The sequence below is a fragment of the Castor canadensis genome, chromosome X, assembly GCF_047511655.1.
Source record: "Castor canadensis chromosome X, mCasCan1.hap1v2, whole genome shotgun sequence".
NCBI lineage: Eukaryota > Metazoa > Chordata > Mammalia > Rodentia > Castoridae > Castor > Castor canadensis.
Genome location: NC_133405.1, coordinates 135,818,111 through 135,836,699, shown reverse-complemented (window position 1 = coordinate 135,836,699; position 18,589 = coordinate 135,818,111). Strand labels below are relative to the sequence as shown.

Here is an 18,589-nt window from a genome sequence, read left to right as displayed (position 1 = left end):
GACCTTAGTGCTCAAGGTTTCAATCAGCAACAACCAATTTAGATGTTACTTTCAAGAGCCTTATGTACAGGGTTTTATTTCATTTGACTTTCAACTGAATGCTGTTAGCCTTATGTGAAAGGACTAATACTCTGTGTGTACCTATGTCAGAAGTCCGGACAATTACTTTGCAGTCTGTTTGGCTAAAAATGACAACCCATGGGTAAGAAAGACTGATGAATAATCCACTGACAGAGCTTAACAGTGCCTGAGGTGCACAATCAGAGCTTTATGACTGTGGATTTTGAGCCAGTCATGTGCTGAGCGCCAGCTGTGGTTTGTTTTCAAAGCCATCTTCCAGGCGCTGCTGCAATCAGGAGTCACTTGGGCATTGCATGGCTGACTCTGCACATAGGGTCTTGCTCTGCTCCTCTACCCTGCCCCATGCATGAGCATATAAACTGCGAAGCGCGCACATGTAGTGCGGGGTGTGTATGTCTTCTGCTGTGCACTGAGAATATGGCATGAACACATGTAATACACATGTTGTGTGTGTGTGTATAAGTGACACTGTCAATACTGAACAGGTCAACAGGAAGGGAGGAGGGGCCATAGACTTTATTTATTGTGGCAGTATCTTCCAGCATACTGTGTAACCACTCTGAAGAAATTAGTTCCAGAAGCATTCCATTTTTGAACTACAAACCCAGCAATTTTCCGAATTGTCATGTGTGTGTTTTTAAGAATGGCAAGGCCCAATGAAATTCTAGAATACGAATGTTTAAAACTCATTTTCAACTTTTTCCTGACACCATTTAATTTTCTGAAGGATCGGCAAGAAAGAATATGCTTGAAAATTAAATTTGAGAATAATTAAAATGAAAGTTAAGGCAAAGGACTGTTCCTTTCCCTACCAAAATCAAAATCTATAATGCAGGTTTAATGATACCCAATGTTTTGTACAAGTTTAAAGTAATGTAAACATGTTGTATAATGAATGGATTACTGATCTGGTAATGAACACATGCTATTAAAAAGTGGTTTTGTGGTGTTCTATTAGGATAATAGAAGAATGTTGATATAGGGATTATTTTAATTTGCTGGTTGTTCATCCTAGTCAAATGGAGATTAATTTTTTGTTGCATGTTTAAAGATCCTATAGGACCTTACAGTTTAGGAGGGAAATAATGCCACAAATATTTACATACTGATGGGATGACCTGTAATCTTTAAACAAGTTACATGGGAGCTGGGCATGGTGGTGCACCTCCATAATCCCAGCACCAGGAAGTTGAGGCAGGAGGATCTCAAGTTTGAGACTAGCCTCACTACATAGTGAGACCTTCTCTTAAATAACCAAACAACCACAAAAAGGTTACATGGTACATCTGAAATCAGGAGAAAATGTTGTGATATCCAACTGGGTTATGGAGAAGACAGGACATTGTGGGGCAAGAATAAGCCTGACCCCAAAGGAGCAGATCCAGTGGCATTTGCTTACCTCCTCCATGTCCTGCCCTGAGCAGCCTGCCTCACCTGTGCATGTCTTGCCTGTTCCATAGGGCTTCCGCTACTTTCAAACGTTCTATGCTGGACTTCCAATCCCAGTCATTCTGCTTCTTGCAAATGCTTTCTCCCTCCAATGTGGGAGTTCCTTGAACACTGGGTATTGAAGTTCCCCATATGCACAGCTGGGATCATAAATAGCAGAGATTTATTGTCCCACAGTACTGGAGGCTGGAAGTCCAAGGTCAAGGTATGGTAAAGGCTGGTTTCTCCTAAGGCCTCTCTCCTTGGCTTGTAGATGCCATCTTCTCCCTGTGTCCTTACATAGTCATCCCTCTGTGTATGTCTGTGTCCTACTCTCCTCTTCTCATAAGGACATCAGACAGATTAGGTTAGGGCCACCTTAGTGTCATGCCTGTCTCCAAATATAATTACATCATGAGATACTGGGACTAGAGCTTCAACATACAAATTTTGGAGGAGATACTGTTCAGTCCATAACCTAGCAGAAATGTCTTTGTTTCTTTCACATACCTTTATGCTAGTGAATTCTCTCCCTTTGTCAGAAAGTGTTCCATCATTGAGCTGGTGAGATTTCACATTCCCAACTGCTAGGAAAGCATTTAAAATGAAGAGCGAGGGGAGCTGCTGCTCTCTGTGCAGCTGAGAAGAGAGGAATTTGGTGGAATCTGTCTGGAGGGCTTTGGGGCAGGGTGCAATTATAACCTTGCAATTACACACCCTCCCTCTGGTTCAGTAGTTGTATTTCTAAGAATTTACCTTCAAAATGGAAGTCTGCTGCACTGTGAACAGTGATGTCCTCTGCAGACTGCGATGGTGGGAGGAGAATGGCCACAGCATTCTCCTTGTATTTGTATTTGCATCACCACGCATTTGCCACACCCTTCTCTTGATCTGTGGGTACTCCCTTCTCATTCCTGCCTGCCAAGACTGATAGTTCCAAGAAGACCAGGATTTTATCTTTTCTTTTTTAAAAATACCTTTATAATTCCTATACAGATTGGCAGGTGAGTGGACTGGTAAATGGATGAGTGAAAAGATGGATGGACTAGTCCTCGGGTAAATGATAGAGAGGTTGGTGGGTGGGTAGAAGAATAGATGGGTGAATGACCGATGGATGGATGGATAGATGAATGAATGAGTGGGCAGATGAATAGAAGGATGGGTGAGCTGAATGAATGGATGGATAGATGGGTAAATAAGTGGATGGGTTGATGGAAAGTGGATGGATGGGTGGGTGAATGAGTAGACATGGAAGGATGGGTAAGTAGATTAATAGATGGGTACTACCCCAAACTTCCTTAAGCTTTTTTTTTTTTTTTGGCAGTACTGAGGTTTGAACTCAGGGCTTTGCACTTGCTAGGAAGGTGCTCTACCACTTGAGCCACATCTCCAGCCCTTTTTGCTCTGGTTATTTTGGAGATAGAGTCTCACTTTTTGCCCACACTGGCCTGGACTATGATCCTCCTATTTTAGGCTTTCCTCAGCCATAGCTGGGACAAAGGGCACTGCTACAACCAGTTTCTTCCCTCCCTCATGTTGAGACTGGATCTTATGAACATTTTTTGCCCAGGCTGGCCTGGAACCAAAATCCTCCTCATCTCAACCTCCTGCATAGCTAGGGATGACAGGTATACACCACTGCACCCAGCTTATTGATTGAGATGGGGTCTCAAGAACTGTTTGCCTGGATTGGTCTCAAATACAGTTTTTCTTAAACTTGGTGGCTGATGAGTCCATGGTGGTATATTCTGTATGCTGAAAGTTTATTTAAGGCTTTAGTTTATATGCCAGTAGGTAAAATGGGCTATACTTATCTTAAGCATCATCAAAAGAAATCTGGTAGCAAGGACTTGTTTTCCAGCATTATACTTTAAACCTTGTAAGAAAATTAAGATGTAATATGTTTGATTGTTGCTCCTTCAATTTGAATATCTTCAGTGAGGATTGTGTTCTAGAAGGCTCTAGGAACTGGAGCTTAGATGAGATCTGGGGGCAGCTGCTGTGGCTGTAGGTATTGGTAGTATCCCTCTCCGCTGCCTTATCCTAGCCATTTCTGCCCACGCTTGTGAGACTACTGCCAAGCACAGAAGTAAGTACTGACTTCGGGCTCATATTATTTGGAATGTTGGGGAAGAATGAGAGTATATCCTAAATCCCAATATAGCCAACAAAACTGAAGTAGAGGTCTTTAGGGAAAGTTTGCTTTAATATAAAATTCATAAACTAGCTAGACAAACATGAAGGTTGTCTTCTTGGATGTTTTCCCAGAGAGGTGATTTGGTGTGTAGAGGTTAATGTGAAGACCAATTTTTCTTTTAAAACCATCTTCTGTTGAGTAGATTTCAGAATAAGTAACAAAGATTAATCATCCAAGCCCTACCCCATGCTTGTGGCTTTAGGGCAGACATCTACAGTGCCTGGCCTTCAATTAGCTGAGGAGCAATTGAAGCTTTCCATTCTGAACTGCTCTGCTTACTGGGTAATTATGCAGCTTGTGCTGGGTGGGTCCAGATAACCAGGCGAAACTCAAACTTTGAATTTTTCAGGACAGAGCCAGCATTCAGTATGTGGTCCTCTTCAGTGTAGTACCATACAGGGTAGAATAGAAAAGTTCTTTTGTGCAGGGAGTACTTGCAAACACAGCAGCGTCATCCAAGAAATGCAAAACAGCAGCCTCAGGAAAAAGATGGGAGCATGAGACTAGCAGGTTTGGTTTAATGTTGTAATTTGCATCTTCATTTTCCCTTTGTATTTATGTCACGTGGACTTAGGAAACCCACAGCCTGGACAGGGGATGCAGGTTTATTTATTTGTTGGTTTGGTCTTGTGACTCCTCATTATTTAGGAGGAGTTAGTCTGATGGTTGTAGGACTTGTGATTAGGGAGAGAAAGGAAACCAGGGAGATAGATCTGGAAGGCGCCAATGTGGAGGTGAAGCACACAAAGATGGGGTGAAAACTGTTAACTACGTGAAATGCAAAAGCTGAGTGTAACAGGAAGAGTGGATGATAATTTATCTTGGACATCTAAGTGCTGGGTAGAGCCAAGGAAGCAAATGCTTGTGTAGGCAGAATGTCTGAGTGCCGCCTCTGCCTTTTGATTGGGTTCCCACATAGAGAACCATAATTGCAGTCTCCTTTATGCCACTAGTGACTTCCTGGCTGTGCCTGATGGTTGCCTTCCCAGGAGAATCTGCAGCCCTGGGGAGAGCTGCCCCTTCAGTTCCCCAGTGCCCCACCCCAGCAACTACACAAATGCTTTCTTTTAGCCTGGTAAGAAGTCTGGAATCCATGACACTCTTCTCAGGTGGAAAGGCTATACTGTAGCTCATGCTAGTACAGGAACCTGCTCTGCTTTTTCTGTTCTTTGGTCTCTTCTCAGTTGCCCTCTTTCTTTAAAGCTTTCACTCTTCATTTGACCTTGGTTGGATTTGCCTATAACATATTTTTCATTGTTTTTTTGTCTTTCTCTAAAAGAATTCATGAGGACACAGGCATCCATCTTCTCCTGTAGATTCCTCAAGTCTCACTTATTATTTGCTGTATTCTTGCAGAATCCTCCACCTCGGTGGGGCTGAGGTGGTATGGGCACCCCTGTGAACTTGTACAGATTATTTATATTAGTAATATTCAAAGTAACAAAGTCTTTGGCAACACCATCACAGGCTATCTTTGAGACCATCTTTATCTTCTTTTCTTTCTCATGGCCTCTTTTAGTTCATTATTTAGCTAAGAGGCTTTCATTTTGCTTCTAGAACCAAATTGAGAACTTTCTGGTCTTTGATTCCTGTTTCTTCTAATGGAACCCTATGTGGCACCCTATTTCATAGCTGTTTTCATGGCTTTTCTACTGTTAACGAGTGAAGGTGGAGCTCTGTCATTAAACCTATAGGATTACCCTAGGTTAGCATTATAAGCATACCTCATCTTGAATTGTGAGTTTTGACTGTATGATTTCACTCAAGAGGAAGGTACAGCTTATAAAAGGGCATTGAAACGTTCCTGGTTGGGTCGATCACATGAGAAAGCATCATTATAGAACCTTGGTAAGACTGAGAGCTTGCCACACAGAGGAGCAAGGTGAAGGGCACATGAGATTATAGCTGATTACCACTGAGGATCTTTCCTTAGTTAACTTATTCATTCCACATTTTCTTACATTGCTTGTACTCAAAAAAGCTTGATTATAGTGAGTTTTTCCTTTGCTCCTTTTCCTGCATATTAGTATTTGTCTATTAGAACTATGAAACCATCATATCTGCAGATGGTTGTTGGGGAAGCAAAAACCCACCAAGATTAAGTGCTCTCACAAGACAGCTGCAGAGATTGGATATCCTGTCTTCCCTTGAGACTCACAGGTCTTGTAGGTGTATATACAGAGGGCCATGTTCACTGTTACTTGTCCATGAGGTTATTCTAAATGGCTTTTTTTTCTCTTTTCTCTTCTCTTCTCTTCTCTTCTTTTCTTCTCATCTCTCTCAGAAATGAGGTTATACATTTATTTACTTATCTTTAAATGGTAAGCCTTACATTAACATTAAATTTCCCATTTTAACCTGTAAAAATGTGGGGACATCAGTACATTCACAAAGTTTTGCATCCACCACCACTGTCTAGTGCCAGAGCACTTTTATCATCGTAAATGGAAACCCTGTACCCACTTTACAGTCACTCCTGAAATGTGTTTATTTGTAATGGCTAACTTTAAATAAACCCACAGATTCAGTTACTTTTAGGAGTCTATTTAACTTGCCCATTTTCTGAAGGTGCCATACATTTGAAATTAAAAAGGGAAAGAGTTCTGTAAGTCCTTGTTCTCAACATCAGTAGAAAATACATTCAGATGTTTGCAAGTGGTTTTTAAACCTGCACAAACACAAGGGCTTCCTAGAAGAGGAGGAGGATATCAGAGCCACAGGCATGGTTCCCCCCCTCCCCTTCCCGCCATGGGCATGTTTTAAGTCTACATCCTACTGGGGCCTCACTGAGCAGCCTGCTTCTCTTGCTTGTGCCATAAATTCACTCCCTCCCCGCCCCCAGCCCCACGAGAATGCAGACTTAGGAACAGGAGCCACACATGGATAGTGACAAAAGCAGTAGCCTGAGAAGTATACCTATTTATCTATGTCAAATTTTCTCAGGCATAACTTTTGGAACATGTCCTTGGGAACATGCATGTCCTCTTTGCTAAGTCTTAAAATTCACACCGAGATATTCTGGAACATGTGAGTGACTGTGACTCCCATGTGTGTCTTACTCTCTGTGATAGTAATATAATTTCCCTTGGTTGAGAGGAAAGAATTAAGTTCAGAGCTCCCATGTAAACGATGTTTTCTCTCTGAATGAGTATTGTGCCAGTAGAGCTCTGTGTCCCATTAGTTGAAAGAAAAGTCATGGATGGAATGAGTCTTTGAGGCATCTGGGAAACCAGGGTAGTTGGGCCCAGAAGTGGCATTTCAGTGCTTGGAGCCATGAGCATCACAGTTTATTCTTACCACAGCCCTGTCACCTTTCATATTAAACTGACATTGGCTTTATAGTTTTATTTGCATATAACTTGCAAATTTGTTCTGTGGTTGTAGCCTAAGAGCTATAAAAATAAGGAGGATAAAACAGATTTTACATTTAGACATATTTAACAATTCAATAAAAATAATCAAAGCCACATAGGATATGATTCCATTTCAACAAACTTCAGAATAGATAGATCCACAAAAAGTAGATTAGTGGTTGCCAGGGACTAAAGTAAGAAGAGGCATGTGGTGATTGTGAATGGGGATGAGGTTTCTTTTGAAGTGACAAAAAGGTTCTGAAATTAGTAGTGATTTCATTGTTTGCAGGTAAATGGATAGAACTGGAGAGCATCATCTTAAGTGAAGTTAGCCAGGCTCAGAAAACCAAAGGCCACATGTTTTCTCTAATATGTGGTATATAGACCCAATACAAATACAGCAATATTATGAAAAATAGGTTATGCTAAGGGGAGGTCACTAACAGGAGAGGGAGGGTAAAACAAGGAAGTAAAGAAGGTGAATATGGTTGATGTACTTTCTATACAAGAATGAATTTTTAAACCTGTTGAAATCACCATAAGAAGGGGACTAAGGTAGAAAGGAGAAATATAGAGGAGATGAGCCAGTTTGGGCTATCATACTTACATACATGGAAATATCACAATGAAATACCCTGCATAGCTATCTTTTTTTCTTTTTTCTTTTTTTTTCTTGGGGGGTACTGGGGTTTGAACTCAGGGCCCGTACCTTGAGCTGCTTCATCAGCACTTTTTTGTGATGAATTTTTTTGAGGTAGGGTCTCGCAAACTATTTGCCCAGAGCTGGCTTTGAACCATGATCCTCCTGATCTCTGTCTGTTGATACTATTAATACTGAACAGTTTATGAAAATACTTGAGCATCTTGGAAGCCCTGATAATTATACCTCATTCTATGAAACATGAGTATATGGAAACCTAAATTATAAACCTAGATATTTTAAAAGTGGTTTAGAAGTAATTCATGGAGGAGCTCCTTTAAGAATGCATTCGTAAAGCACAGCCTGCACCGAAATCTTGATGACTAAAACCCTTCTCATATAGATGGGGCTGGGGCAACCTTGAGGGCAAGACAGGGAACAGAGAAGATGAGCCAGCCTTCAGCAGGTTGTGGTGGCGGAAAGGATGGATGTGTTTAAACATATCCACAAATAGCATGTAACCATAGTGAGGGTATGTCATAGAGACACAGAAGCCCATAATTACCAAAGCTGGAATAATGTAAGCAACAAAATAAAGTAGTAGTAGATATGACCTAATTTATAAAATAAATGCATAAGTCCATAGTATATACAGAAATGATTAATAAATGGAGAATAGACAAATCCTCCTTTTGGAAAAATTCCAGATGAGCACTTGGCATGGTAGCACAAGCCTGTGATCCCAGCACTTGGGAGGTTTGAGACCAGCCTAGGCCATGTAGTGAGACCCTGCCTCAAAAAAAAAGGAAAGAAAGAAAAAGTTAAAATTGTGACTCTTATAATGTACTTTGAGTTTCTCAAAGTACAGATGGCTTTGATTTAGGGTGGTTCATCCTAATGATTTTTTAACTTTACAATGGTTCAAAGGCAATGCACATTCAGTAGAAGCCCTACTGTTTTGAATTTTGAACTTTTCCCAGCCTAACGACATGCCATGTGATTCTCTCATGATGCTGGGCAGCCAGACACAGCTCCCAGTAAACCCTGTGATCACAAGCAGAAACAACCAAAACCCTATAGTGTGTAGTGTTGCTAAACTTAGGATGTTTGTTGGATTCAGTGTATTAAATGCATTTTCAGTTTACAATATTTTCAGTTTACAGTGGGCTTATCAAGACATAATCCCATCCTAAATTGAAGAGTATCCATATGAAAAACATACCTTTTCAGGAGTAAATGTAATGAAATATTTAATCAACTACCAGGTACTTACTGGATTTCTGTTATGTGTGTGGCCTTGTAGTATACATTGGTTATTTGGGATATGGACTAGTGCCTACTGTTGGTGACATGAACATGTACTTGGTAATGTAATATGGGAAGATAAAAATACTGGAAAGAAGCCAGGTGTGGTGGTGCATGCCTATAATCCCAGCTATGCAGGAGGCAGAGCTAGGAGATTACAGTATGAGACTGGTCCTGGGCAAAAAAGTGGAGACTCTACCTATCTGAAAAATAACTAAAGCAAAAAGGGCAGTAATTGTGTCTCAAATGGTAGAGTGCCTAACTAGCAAGCCCAAGGCCCTACTGACAATTGCCTAGTACTGACAAAAGAAGGGGTGGGGAGGAAGTCCAGAATGTGGGCTTTGGAGTTAAAGACACAGGATCACATCCTCATTCTACTTCTCATTGTGGTTGTATCAGGCCACCCAAGCTTGCTAACCTCTTATCCCTGAATGGTGGGGAAATCCATAGCAACCTTTCTTACAGACTTATTTAAATCTCTAATGGACATAACATTAAGAGATCAGCACAGTATTTAAGATCAAGTAGATGTGGGGAAAATGTTAAATAGTTAATGAAACAGAGACTGTAAAGTGGTAGCATATACTATTTGGTGAATTGGACTGGACTCTGAAATGATTTCTGAGTTGAGAAGTTGATGGAAGCAGATTGGAAAGAGAAATTTGATTCTGATGGCCAAGCCATGGGAGGGTGCTGTGCTGGTGAGAAGGGACTGTTGTAAGGAACAGTGTGGGGGAGGCACTTCCTGTACAGGCCATGGCACTGAGGTCATGGCCTGTGCTATGAGTGGAGGTGGGGCTCAAAGACTAAATACAGATCATTGTGAAGTGATGAATTGGGTGAGTCAAGGAGCCTGGAGGCTTTGTCTTCTTATCTGAGTTCTTGCACACAGTAAAACTTCCAGAACATTTGGTTAGTTGGTTGATGGATTACATTCCTAATGAGTGCATAATCAGCACAAGAATATTGATAGATATAAAATAGGCTATTGAGTATCTCTTTTAATTTCACTATAGCTGTAAAGCTGAACCATGTGCACACATACTTCTTTATCATCAAGAGTACTTACAGACCAAGCTGCCTGACATCTGTGCAGTAGGCTTTTCTATATTTCCCATTTTTAAAACATATAAAGGAAGGCCCCTCAAGCCTTTTGGGGTTTAAAATGAGAAGTCTATTGGGGCGTCAGCGTTAAAATGTTGGGAACATTCCCCTTGAGGCCAGAAGTTGCTGGGTCATGGAGGTAGAAGTTGATGAGCCTGCGTGAACTTGTCCATCACAAGGCAGCAGGCTCTGACACTCCAGCTGTTGTCAGCATGGCTTCGTGACTGTAGGGAGTGAGGTGCTACCGCGCAGAGGCAAGCTGTGGGTCGCTAAAGCACGTAGCTTCCTTTACAGCCTGGGCGAGCTGTGATCCACTGCAGCAAGCAGAGAAGAAGCAGGTAAGGGACTCCATGCTTGTTCTCAGGGCATCTCATCCTAGAGGGGACTGGCTTTAAAATCACTTGTGCTATTTGTCAGAGAGTTGTTAATTCCTGATGCCTCTTTTGTTCTGCTGTCTTGAAGGGCAGGTTGCTTGTCAGCTCACAATGGCGTGGGGGAAGATCTGGCAAGATCTGCAAACATCTTTGTTTATTGTTCTGCCTGAAGATGAAAAGTCATGTAAATCAGGGTGCACATTCTTGCTGGAGCTCTGCGGGCGTGCATATATGTGTGCGTGGGCACTCTAACTGCTGCTGTGTGTGTGCCCTTGGATACATGCAATTTTTGCAGCTTTGGTTTTCATAGCTGAGTAGAGGTACATTGGAGCTGGAAGCCACAGTGCTGTTATCCCTGCTGGTGGGACTGGTAGACCTTGGGATGTGGAATCATTGCTTCATGTAAGTTCTGAGGTGTATTACCTGAGGGGGCTGGCTGGAGGATACCAGAGTCACATGAGAGCTTACCTGCTTTCCCTTTTCTTTTTCAATAACATAAGAAACACGCATTCTCATTCCCAAGACAGAGAGTGTGGACATTGAAAGAAAATGGTGAGTCAGCCATACCCAAATGGAAAAAAAAAAAAAGGCGGTGAGATCAGGTGTGCATGTTTGGTCGTGAAAAATACTCCATGGATACATTCACACATAGCCTACTAATTGCAGTGAAAAAGATTTATGTGGAGAAAGTTGAATTACTGTGGCTCTTACATTGTCAGGTCTCAAATTTTCCTCTTTGGTGTGATTACAATACTGCAGAGGGATGCTGTGTCTTTAAGGGTGTTACTGTGTATATGCTTGTTTCTTTCTCTTTATATTGTGATAAAAGAGATAGATTAACATTATTGGCCACATTGCTAAATGATTGAGTTGCCTTTGCTTCATGAAAGGAAGCTTTTGTGTGTGTAGAGGGGAATGCCATTTTCACAGGGAAATTGCTGCATAGATAGCTCTGTGCATCCACATGCACATGCTCTGAGTCTGTATCTATTGACTCGTGGGAAGAAGGTGTCATTTTGAGATGTATGTTTCCTGACTGCACAAGTGGAGAGGTAAAAAAGGAAAAGGAGACTGAGGGAAAGTCCTTAGAAATGTATCTGGCAGCATTTATAACAAAACAGCTTGTTGTCTATAGACTGTCTTAAGATTAATAGAATGAAGGAGTGAAAAAATATTTTAACACATCACATTACAAAAAACCACAAGATTTGGTACAGATTTGATGAATGGTTGGCATGTTTTCTATACAAAATAAATAAATATCAAGTATTTTGATGTTGTTGCATGTCTAAACTTTCTTTTTTGATGCATAGTTGAAAAAACATTTTATACTTTGTCACACACACACACACACACACACACCTTAAAAAAAACTTTGTAGGGGAATTCTCTTATTCATACAGGCATACAAAAAGCAAAGTTTCACAGAATACTATCATTACAGCTTAAGTGACAAGTGACCCCAGTCGATACACTCTTAACTGCTGCTTGTTTTGCATGGACTCACTGTTTCCCCAAAGTCAGCCTCTGGATTTTTGAGTTTGGGAAGGTGATATTTTATGTGGCCTTTGGAATACTTTTCTATGACTCCGTACTCCCTGAATTCTTTACCTCTTACATGTACTTAGATATAAGAAGATCGGGGTAAGGAAGTAGAGGCACAAGCTGGCATTTATGTCCACCCTGATCGACTTATCTTTCCCCTTCCCTTGTCCTTGGACACAGGTTTCCTAACTGGCTTTTCCTATAGCAGGTTAGTAGCCAGCTCATTGCTGGGAGGTTTGTAGACATCCCTGGATGTCTGAAGAGATCCAAGAGTTACTTAATTACTCACCTTTTAAAAAATCTTTGCAAAGCTCAGTTTTTAAATTCTGAAAGTTCATAGTTAATCTTCACAAATATATCTTGGGTCTCATAATGTGGGTACCATGTTCATTTTACAGTGACATAAACTGGGGTTGAGTGACTGGTTTCTCCTACTAGCTAATAGAGACCTTTCAATGCAGTGTGGCTAATTTTCAATCTGCTAGGTTCCTGCTAATGCCCAAGAAAGGTGCTACAAGTAATTATGGCTTGAATGTAAACCTGGTACGAGATGCCAAAGCTATTCTTTTATTAACTCTCACATCGCAGATCCAGTGTGCTGACAATGCAGTGAGGTGAAATTTCAGTTTGGGCTTCCAGGGCCATGTGTACAGAGCCCCTCCCCCCACGCCATACCAGGCCAAGACACAGGATTTGCAAGTTGTCTGACCTTTCTGATACTTAGTTTCTTTATCCATAAAATAAGTAACTTGGATTAAAGCCTTTCTAAATCATTTGTGATATAGTAATTTGTGATTCTTAGGAAGAGAATTCAGGGATTTGAATTCCTATAAAAATCATATATCCAGCCCCATGGGCTGATTTATAGTTGTGTTTTTTGCTCATGTACCATCATCTATACAAATGGAAACATAAATACATGTGAGAAACACATATACAAGTAATAGCATTGATACCACATACAAGTAAAGTTAGCTCTTGTCAGCTAATTTAATTTTCTGGCAACAGGGCTTTGTTTAGTGTCCTTGACAGTTGAACCTACTTTAGGTGTTCTGTGTAAAGATTCATAAGGTCACCTCTCAGGTGTTCTTTGGGTGTGATTTGAATGAAATTTGTTATTTAAGTATTTTGCTAGAAAATCTAGTCAGTGGGCCCTTAAATGTACTTGGAGGCCACTAAAGGTGGAAAAACTAGAAATTCTAGGAAGATATTTAAATGTACTATGCATATATATGTTTATATACTGCATATAGACACTTTCCATAGTAGCTCAGCACATAAAGTAAATTTTCATTTACAACAAATACCTGAGTTCTGTTGGGGGGAAAAATCCATTTCTAAATTTGATCCAGCTGGAAAACTAATAATCAGGAAAAGATCTGACATGTAAATTTTCTGAATTTCAGGTCACATGGAATTGTGTTAGAAGGAATACACCTGAAGCAAATGATTTTCTCTATTTTATGCACATGATGCGCTATTTATAGTAACTAGATTTTCATGTTTCATGAAAGGGCCGCCTCAAACTCACAGTTGGCCCTTATTTCATAAGCTTGATGTATGTGTTTGAGAGCCAGGGTTTAGACTAATCTGAAGATACAGCTTCCTACACAGTTGTATACAGTTTTAAATAATATTTCCTTTGTAAAATAATGTTTTACTAACTGAAACCTTTTTATTAAGAATATATGGAAGTTCTAGAAACTAGAGTAAGGATTTTAGAAATTACCCTCAATCCTATCACCTGGAGGTTTCATTGTAGAACATGGAAATGGTATCTGCCTTGAAGTCCTTTTTCAATGCAGTCATATATTTTACATGTATGATTACTACTCATTGTGCATAAACTGCCTTTTAAGAAATCTTATACATGTGTGATACATAATAATCTAAGATATGACCAACCAGTACTGATATTGTGGGCTTTGAGACCTGCTTCTAGCCTTTCACAATTATAAATAATTCTGTAATGAACATCTTATCATGAAATATTTGTGCCCTTCCATGCCAGTTTCCTTACAATAAAAATGTAGATGTGGATTGCTATATATGCATTTAGGAGATATTGCCTCATGGCCCTATCAAGTGTATGTTTATTATTTATGTTCCAATGAGCAGCAGCCTAAGAAATCCTGCTTCTCCCACAGTTTTGTCATTATTAAACTTTTTTTTTAATTCTGTGATTTGTTAGGCAAAAAAGTGATTTCATTTTTAACATGCATTTCTCCAGTGACCAGGAAAGTTAAAATTTTTATGTATATTTGTTAGCCATTTGTATTTTTTCTTTTGTACATTACTGTTCACACTCGTGTTTATTTTCCTATTGAAGATGAGAGCTTTTTTGATCATTGTCATTTAGGTTGCAAGTACATCCATGCAGTGTAGTGTATAATTTTCAAGCACTTATGATTGGTTAGGGCTAGATTTTAACAGACAGATGTATTTAATCATCATTTCAATCAATACCTTTGCACCTGGTGGCTTTGTGCAGCCAGTTCTGTATTTTAGTAGTCACTGGCTTCTGGCCATTGTGCGTTACTACTGTTGATCTCTGGTTACAGTTTGTGCTGCATTAGGTGTAACCACCCATGTTTCTATTAACATGAATTCCCTAGGAGGTGTAGACCTTCTTCTGAAGTAGTCTACAATGCTTTGGAAAGAAGATAAAGCTCTCAAGAGAAGAAGCCAAGGAGTTCAGACTAACAGATAGTGTTATTACAGAAGTCAGAAGTTAGATGTCTAAATCCTGGCTTGGATATGAAGATAATACTTGGAAAGAAGGGACAAAAGAGACTTTGTTTATATGGTGGTAGTGGGAGGATTAATGAGTTTTTAAAAGCTATGGTTTCTTTCCTGGCCTCTTAGTTGCTTTTGTGAGAAATGGTCCATCTGCATGTGAACCCGAGTGGAGCTCCACAAACTGCCTTTTGAAGTCAACACAGTTAGAAGAGATGGCTTAGCCCAGGGCTTACAAAGCTGTTTTGTCTGGAAGAATATAGATAGGTCTCTCCAAGTCTGATGCCAGGGAGCACTCAGTCCGACCACTTTTGTAGATGATTATTACTTACTTTGGAAGGGTCATGCCAAACCAAAAATGAAAACATCAGGAAAATAGCTAGTATTTAGATATAGTAGGTAGAAAGTTGGGTAAGAGGGAATTTGGGAGGGAGAGGTTTGTAAAGCGGAGATTCCCAGTGCTCTCTTGACATCCAAGTTGTCTGAAAGGCTTGCCTTGAAGTACAGATTTGTAGGCATGTCATCCCCCAATTCTTCCTATCTGTGCCCAGGCCTGGCTTTTTGATTAAGTTTGAACAGAGCCCAGCTCCCATGGGTTAGATCTTGAGACCAAGAATAAAGTTCTTCAGCCACAGAAATGAGAGAGGCCCTGCAACAACAGATTATCAACACGTGTGTCATAAAAGCATAGTCACAGTGGGACACTTAAGCAATAGTCACAAATTACAGTCTAGACTATTTTTTTTTAATTCCTGGATACTAACCCCTTAAGAATTCAGTGACTGTTGATTTGGTTTTGGATCATCTGTGAATAGAATTTTCTTTTAATCTGTTCTCTCTCCCCACCCCCTCCTCTTTAACAACAAATGCCTTATCAGTCTGTCTTACTCAACTTCATTGCTGTTTGACATCCAAGTCCCTGCAGGCAAAAATAAAACCCCAAGAAAATTGCAAACCTTTTTATCCATCTGTGAAGACATTGGAGAAATAAAATCCATCTGGTTTTCTAAAGTAATCACTTTTCCCACATGGCATTAGAATCCTGGTACAAAGGGCATGTTTGTGGCTAGAATAAAGAGAATAAAATGCTTTGGTGGAGATAGTGAGTTCAGGATGCTTCTGGGCTTGTGTTCTCCCTGAAGGAAGTTCTGCAAGACACAAGAGTTTGAAGACTGAGTGTGATAATACACGTCTGTAATCTTAGCACTCAGGAGGCCAAGGCAGGAGGATTACGAGTTCCAGGCCAGCCTGGACTACATAGCAAGCACCCTGTCTCAAACAAATAAAAAACAAAAAGACACAAAAGTTTGAGTAGAATTTGTGGACATATCTCTATCCTTTGTCATCATTAGTGTGTCAGTTCATTGGGCAAATGTGGATTTATAATCCCTAACCTGAAAATCTGAAGTGCTAAAGGGTTGAAAATCTGAAAATTTGATTGTCTGCATGATGCCACAAGAGGAGAAATCCCATACCTGAAGTCACATCACATTGTGACAGGTCACACTCAAATTACAGATGCACTAGAAATATTATATAAAATTACCTTCAGGCTATGTGTATAAGGTCTGTATAAAATATAAATGAATTTCATATTTAGATTTGAGTCCCATCCCCAAGGTATCTCATGTATATACAAATATTGTAAAAAAAAAAAAAAAACCCAAATCCAAAAAACTTTGGTCCCAGTGTTTTCAAATAAGAAACACTCAGCCAGTATTTTTTCCATACCTGAAAGTGGGCATGCAGAGAACTATCAGACAGCTCTGACCCTGTGACTGCTTATGGTCTAAGAAGTTCAGAGTTGGGCGAGTTGCTGTTTCTAAGAAGAGAGTAGTTGGTGATATTCTTGGAGGCTCATGCTGTGTAATGTCATTTGCTCACTGCTCAGTGGGTAGGTTGATTGTCTTGCTTGGGCTCAGATGCCCTATCCCACCATCTCCATTTCCCACCTTGTTTGATATTTATGGGGTGATGTGTGGACAGAAGAGAGACTACACTGCCTGGTAGTTGGACATGGTGGCTCAGGCCTGTAGTCCCAGCACTTGGGAGGAAGAAACTGGAGGATCGGCACTTCCAGGCCAACCTGGGCTACATAGTGAGTCCCTGTCTTAGGAAAAAAACAACAAACAAACAAACCAAAAAACCAACAAACAAAAACAACTTCCCAGGGTATGAGAAGCACAGTGGAGACACCAGGAGCCCATTTGGCAGATTTGTACATGGAGTGTTGTGAGTATCCAGCTTCACAGTTAACTGACTCCTGTCCAGAGGTTATGGGTAGTTGGGGTGTTTCAGATGTTCTTTGGTTCTTAGGGTACCAGGTGTAAGACTAGGACTCTGCCCAGGTGCAGCAAAAGAACCACAAAGTGTAAGAATATAGCAAAGAGTGATTTCTTAGCAAAGTGAAAGTATACCTTGAAGCTTGAGGTGGGCAGTTGGATGAGGACTGACTATGTCAATGGCTGTTGGGAGTTGGGGCTTCACTATCCGATAAGGTGGGGTTACCGGGTGGCACAAGACTGAGGTCCTCCTCTTGTAGCCCCTCCTAGATTGTTTGTGCCATGGCTACCCAGGTATGGGAAGTCATAGGCTTGTGCTTTTTGGGAGGATGAAGGCAGGTGCCTGTGCATTTCCTCCTCCTTGCCCTTCGGGGTTTAAACTAGATACAGGGAGTGGCTCCGTGAGGACATAGGGCACTATCGTAGTCATTGATCCAGGATGTGCATCACTGGGGGTTAGAATGGAAGCATATAGCAGGGCAATTCCTTGTACCTTCTCCTGTCTGCCCAACCCAAAGACCTGGCACCACTGGTGCCGGCAGATAAGCAATGTGTAATTTCTGATAAGCAAATCTACTCTTTACAAAATCACTTCTACTTACTCCTGCAGCTGGTTGGAGGTGCACTTTCTAAACGCTAACCTCAAACTGTAAATGTTGAACTCAAGGGAACATTTGAGTTGTGGAATGGCCCACATTCCCTGTGTTTAGAAGACAGAGACTCCTGGTCCCACCCCAGTTAATCACTCTCTGTGCAATAACTTGGGCTACAAGCTCTCAAGTCTGATTCTTGAGCTCCTGTCGATAGGGAAATGCCCTTCTCTGGATTGAAGTATTCAGACAAAGACAGTGTGTATATGTACATAACACACACACACACACACACACACACACACACACACAAAGACAGCGTAATGAAACACCCCAAACATTTTGAAATAAAGGAGAGGGAGGAAGGGAGGGAATGGAAATATAATGAAGGGTAAACTTGTTGAAGGTACACTGTATGAATGCATGTATGGAATTAACACAGTGAAACCCCCTTTTATTATTAATGTATGCTAATTCAAAAATATAGTAAAACTATTGAAAATTCTTCTTCAGCATTTTGATATAATGTGACCTTCACCTGCATGGCAAAACATAAGGTTGATGTTTTTAGATGATGACAGGTGATACTACAATTCTGTGCTTTGTAGTCACTATGTATAATGGAAAGAAAGAGAGAAAAGAAAGAAAAGAAATGCCCCTGTCTGATGCTACTCTTGACAGTATGTCAGTAGATAATATGTTTGTGTGTGGCCTAAGTTAACATTTTGCATCGTGTTTAGATGAAAGGACGTGCCTTAATGTTATTATCCGTTTGCTGGAAGCTTGTTCACTCTGACTCTCTTTTTTGTCAAAATGAGGCCACACTGTTGCCTAGAGTTCTTTTGGTGCATTTACACCCACACTCACTCTTGACTTGCTGGCTTGGTGTGTCTCAGGGCTCCATAAGGGATATACATTGTTTCTTGGGAAGAGTTTATATGTGGTGTTGGTATC

General features: G+C 40.6%; 1 protein-coding gene across 5 annotated transcripts in view; it reads left to right on the top strand.

Moving 5' to 3' along the window:
• LOC109675136 (protein Shroom2) overlaps positions 1-18,589 on the top strand; it is a 136,057-nt gene that overhangs the window by 97,620 nt on the left and 19,848 nt on the right. The window contains exon 1 of one of the 5 annotated variants that reach the window (XM_074063423.1): positions 9,016-10,446. The exons of 3 other annotated variants lie outside the window; for them this stretch is intronic. Coding sequence is in view for 1 of the 2 variants with exons in the window: in XM_074063422.1 (XP_073919523.1) it covers positions 10,865-10,884 (20 nt within the window). In the remaining variant the exon portion in view is untranslated. Of the gene's footprint in view, positions 1-9,015; positions 10,447-10,515; positions 10,885-18,589 lie in introns of those variants that run through there. One more of the 5 variants, XM_074063422.1, reaches the window with a different exon arrangement.